Below are 5,499 nucleotides of genomic sequence, written 5' to 3' on the forward strand. Positions count from 1 at the left end.
CTGACATCAGCAACATGTGCACACCCCTTAAAGTGTTTTCAGAAGATTCATCTCTCCCCTCATTTTTCATATACTTGTATCGCTCATTCAGTGAAAGATTCTATCCCCGTAAAAGGAAAAAAAGAAAAACCTGAGGGTTTAAAATAAAATTGACTACTATTATATATATATAATGACATATGTGTGTGTATATGTATATATATAAAATATATCTTAATTACTGAAGTTACTTGAGGCACACATCTCTTTACTGAGTATGAAAGATGTTCTTGTGAGGTTATGCTAGTGGTTAGAGACGAAGGAAGCCCGCCCTGTTCTCGTACTCCTGTCCTCTGGGCTGGAAGGATTCCTTGTGCCCGAATATCTCCCCAATACTAAGCAACCTCTCAGACTCAGGGGGAACCCTGTGCCAGAGGTAGTGGGCATTTCTGACCTTCACAAACAGCTCTAGGAAGGTAGGTGTTATGGACTCGTGTTTCTAATTTCCTGCATGTTCCCTGGGATTCAGGGGACTTTGTCTGCCAGCATTGGGGTCTGGCTTCAGGTTGGCATCCTGTGATCTGGCCTCATCAGTGTGTGCTTTTCCCCTCCCACCAGCTGGGCTGAAACCAGGGCCTTGGCCTAGGGTGTTGATGGAGACGACTTGATCTTGACACAGAATAGAGATGCCCTTGTTGGAGTCTTTGCCCTTTGGGGGTCTTAGACAATCTTTCTCTCGGGCTTGTGGCTTCTCTGCTGTGAAGGGGGAAGCTTTGTAATTTTGAGAGAGTGACTGTTCTTTGCTTTTCACGGAGTCCTTTAGGCCAGTGTGATCGAAAGGAGGCATCTGGGACTTGATTTTATATATTTCTTGGGTCGAGTTGGTGGCCAGTGCTCTGGGGAAGGAGGTAAAAAGAAGGGAGATCTCTGAAAACCAACAAAAAGGCCCATATTTTGAATTTCCCAGTTGTTAGACCTGTTCCCCTTCTGTGTGGTAGCTGCTGAGGTAATGAAGTGGCTGAGAAGGGGGCGGTTCCAATATGGGGAAGTGTTTCATTGCTTAAGGAGGAAAGGCAGCATTTTCTCAGGGAGAGGATGATTTAGGGAAGTCAGTTGGGAAGAGGGATTCAATGGTGTCTCCATGAGTTTAGTAAACATTTTTTTTACCTAACTTTATTTGCCTGCGGAACTCGGTGCTTCTGTCCTCCTGGCGGTGAGGGCACAAGGACATCTTCTGGTCTCTTCTGAATTCCATTCCCCAAATAAGAGGAGAGCTTTTTCTTGATAATATCTGCTTTGAGTTAATGAATAAGTGTTATGGGTTGAATTTTGTCTTCCCTGAATGTCATATGTTGAAGTCTTAACCCCACAGCACCTCAGAATGTGACCCTATTGGGATAGGACCTTTACAGAGATAGGCAAGTTAGGAGGAGGTCATTAGGGGGAGCCCTAATCCATGACTGGTGTCCTTATAAAAAGGGGAAATTTGGACACAAAGACACAGAAGGGAGATAGTGTGAAGGGATGTAGGGGCAAGACAGCCATCGACACTCTGAGAAAGGCCTGAAGGAAGTCCTTCCCTCACAGCCTCTGGAGGAATCAACCGTCCACACACCCTGATCTTGGACTTGTAGCCTCCAGAACTGTGAGGCAATAAATAAGCCACCCAGTTAGTGGTTCTCTCTTACGGAAGCCCTAAAAACTAATCTAGTAAGAGAAGAAGGGAAGGGATGCTGGACCGGCAACGGGTTCTCTGACCAGAGAACCAACATATGAACACCTTCAGACCACATACACAGCAGGCTGATCTGGCATGCTGCATGAAGACAGAAGAACTTAGAGCAGTTCCCCAGGGTTGACCTAGAACATGTTAACAAGGATTTAGAAACACTGAGATCAGAGGTTTAAACTGGCTAGAGGCCCATGGAAGTTTTGTTTGAATGTTTTATTTGACAAGCATGGGGTTTTCAAGACAAAATAACTGGGTGTGAGCAATACCCAGAGGTGGTGCCCTATTGTTTCCTTCGCCTCAATTATGTGCCCTCCTACTTGCCTCAACCATGAGTTGTAACTGCTGGCTATGATGAAGTGGGTTTTTCACTCTTTGAATAAATGTTTCAGCATCTTGTAGTCATGGCTACTGGGGAGGACCCAGTTAGTTTTCAAGACACCTCACGAATTGGTCACTTGGGTTTGAAAGTCTTGCACTGGTTTGGGAGTGAGTTCCCCGGATCTGCACTGGGGTTAGCAGGCACCAGGCAGAGGGAATATGACCAGATAGGGGACTAGAAATCACATTCAACTCCTAATACTGTTTCATCTCATCACTTCTTTGCGAGGTAGTCAAGACAAGAGGTGTTTGGTGAGCCATTCTTCCTCTGTTATTTCCTTGAGTGTGTGCCTGTATGTGTGTGTGTGTGTGTGTGTATGTGTGTGTGTGTGTGTGTGTGTGTGTGTCTTATCCATGTAAGAACTTCATCTATTTCCTATAAACCAAGAGATTTTAAGCTACTTCTCCCAGCTAGACCATTCTTTTGCAGTTTAGATCTGTTGAGTCAGCAGGCTTGGAAATGAACATAACTTTCCTCTGAAACTTGATCTTTCTCCCGTGTGCACTTGTGGAGGCATGGTACCTGTATACATCCAACTCTCTAACTCATCAAGGATGTTTGGATGCCTCCTTTGTGCCAGGCAATATACTCTTGACTCTGGTTTTATTTCCCCCTGAACATATCATTAATTACAAAGCTCTGACAATTCTACTTTCTAAATATCTCAGAATACTCATTTTTCTTTACTTGGCTAATTCCCTAGTTTAGGTCTGAACTTTAGGAATTCTCTTCAACATTGCAGCCAGAGTGAACATGTAATCTCCCTACTCCCAGACCCTATAGGGTGAAATCTAAACTCTTTTGCAAGACCTATGAAACTCTTCATGATCGGAGACACCACCCCCACCACTTTGCCTCCACACTGTGCCTTACCTTCTCCTCGCCCCTTACCCTCCTCAGTACTGGACTGTTGGAAGCAAGTCATGCTCATGCATGCATCTTTGTACATACTGTTCCTTCTGCCAGGAGTGACCTCATTCCCTGTGTCCCTATGACAAACCACACGCCCCACCCCGCAAGCCCACTCCCATTCTCCTCTAAGATTCTGCATACACACTGCCTCTCTTGGGAGATCTTACCTAAGTCCCTTTGATAGACAGGAATCTTCTTTCGTTCCTGCCCTCTGGAAACAAATCTAATTTAGCAATTAGCATTTTCTATTATAATTTCTCACAAGCACAGCTACCTTCCAATTTAAACGTGAGCATCTAGAGGACACAGACCAAGTTTTTTCATATTTACATTCCTGCATCTATTGGAGTAGCTATAGTGTCCCATAATAATCTGTCTTAGTATTACCTCAGTTAAAAATGTGGGTTTTTGAGCCTAATTCCTAACCTGCTGATCCAAATCTCTACAGATGAGGATTGGGAATACGCATTTTAGACAATCCACCAACTGGCGTGTAGCCGAATCTCAGTAACAGTTTCAGTAAATGAATCATGGGAAAATATTGCCTGGTACAGTGCCTGATAAATACTGAGACATAATACATATCATTTCTTCTCCTTTTCCTTAAAATTTTCCCCCTTTCCCTTAATTTTACTGTTAAGAATCCAAGGCTCAGAAAGAATATGACTTTCTAAGGGACATAGAGACAGAGGCCCCTGAATCAGTTTTCTGCCTCTTGGTCCAGACTCTACCCACACCACCTGTCCCTGAGGCAAATGCTCTACTCAACCAGGACAGTCACCTACCTTGGCCTGGCCTTTTGCATACCTTCCCCGCCCCACTCCATGAAAGTGGGTATAATGTCTTACGTGTTTTTTTGAGAATAGAAGTGAGATTCAACCAGATGGCTTGTAAGGTTCTTTTCCAGTCTGTGAGCTCTCATTCTAGTTTGTTTTAACCATTTATTACAGGGAAATGGAAAACAGAGAAGTTCAGCTACTTGCTCAGAGTCCTCTTTAGGCCCAAAGATGCAGGTTAGAAATAATTCCCAGGCCAGCTGTTTGGACATTACTTTTCGTTCTTGTGTCCATATATGAGCCATGTAGACCTAAACAAGTTGACATCAAATAGTGACACCTGGCTTTCCTCTGGAACATGCTCCGGCATTTTCAGAGCTTCTGAGTTCCAGCACCTGCCTTCAGTGAGAAGGGGCTGTAATTTTGCAGAGCTGGGATGAATCCTTTCTATGCTGAATTTTGAAGAAATATCAAAATCAAATTATTTTAATGATGAATGTCGTTTCTGCAAACCGTACAGCTACGGCAGTTTCAACAAAGCAGTAGGAAAGTTTTAGTCCTGTAACCATCTTTTCTTGATGGATCCATCAATTGATTAAGTGATAAGAGTAAACACTTATATAATACTTATTTCGTGTTTAGGTACTATCCCAAGTGCTTGCTGAATCCTCGACTAACTTCACAAGGTGGGGAACATCATTTCCATGTTACACTGGAGGAAAGTGAAGCACAGGCAGGTCCAGTAGGCCCCCCAAGGCCTCAACAGGTGGTAAACGAGAGTCAGGACTTCAACCCTGACAGTCTGGGTCCAGAGTCTGTGTTCTTAGCCGCCATGTTTTAATGGGATCATTGAGTAGGGGGATTTTCTTTCCCAATTGTTATTGAATGGTGTAGACAGCTCTGGAGGGTCTGAGATTCTGGACACCACTGTGTAGTCCCTTGGCTCTGTGATGATCAGTAGCTACTAACTAGAAACTAGTTTTTGAGGTTAGTTCCATTCTTGTTATCGCTACTTAAGTACTTACTTATCTCTGTTAATTGGACAGTCTCCTAAATGATGTACACATTTGGAAAGGGTTATTCTTTGGAGACAGGAGGCTTTATGGAAGAGCATTGTTAAGGCGATGGCTTGTCGCCCTGCCCTGCCTCTCCCCCATCCTGGAGGCCTCACCTTGTTGCAACCTCTGCAGTTCTTTCTGGAGCTGTCTCTGCTCCCGGGTCAGCAGCTTCATATGGTACAGGCACATGTGCTCCAGTCCCTGCAGTGTTTGGCTGAGTCTGGCTTCGGCGCACCTGGCATTCTTCCTCTCCAAATCAAAGTGTTTATACACAGGACCCATGACCATGTGCCTCTCCGTCCTCTTCATGGTCTAGAGACAATAATACAAGATGCTGTCAGGCACCACGACTAACCTGATAGAGCAAGACAGGGAGACCCTGACCCCTGGCTTTTAATCAGGTTTCAATGTTTGAATCCTGTGTGTTTCTGAAACGACAGCTGCCCAGTCACACCACTGGGAAATTTTGCCCTATACTAATGAATTCCTAGAGTGACACAGAAGATGGGGTGGGGGTGGGGGTGGTGGTGGAAATTGTTCCTCTGAGGCTCAGGGCCCTTGCCAATAACATAGTGATAGATGATAGGCTCCCCACACAGCCCCAGTCAGAATGCCATAAAGATCAAGCATACAAACAACTTTTTGGGGAAAAAATAGAAGTAC

At 44.5% G+C, this 5,499-nt stretch overlaps 1 protein-coding gene across 1 annotated transcript; it reads right to left on the reverse strand.

The window, feature by feature from the left end:
• Positions 1-289: 289 nt before the first annotated feature.
• CCDC190 (coiled-coil domain containing 190) lies at positions 290-5,145 on the reverse strand. Its single transcript, XM_027611943.1, is given in 3 exon segments — positions 290-875; positions 1,147-1,273; positions 4,950-5,145. Coding segments are annotated over 3 exon segments (909 nt in total).
• Positions 5,146-5,499: the final 354 nt, after the last annotated feature.

The sequence above is a fragment of the Zalophus californianus genome, chromosome 10 (assembly GCF_009762305.2).
Source record: "Zalophus californianus isolate mZalCal1 chromosome 10, mZalCal1.pri.v2, whole genome shotgun sequence".
Taxonomy (NCBI): domain Eukaryota; kingdom Metazoa; phylum Chordata; class Mammalia; order Carnivora; family Otariidae; genus Zalophus; species Zalophus californianus.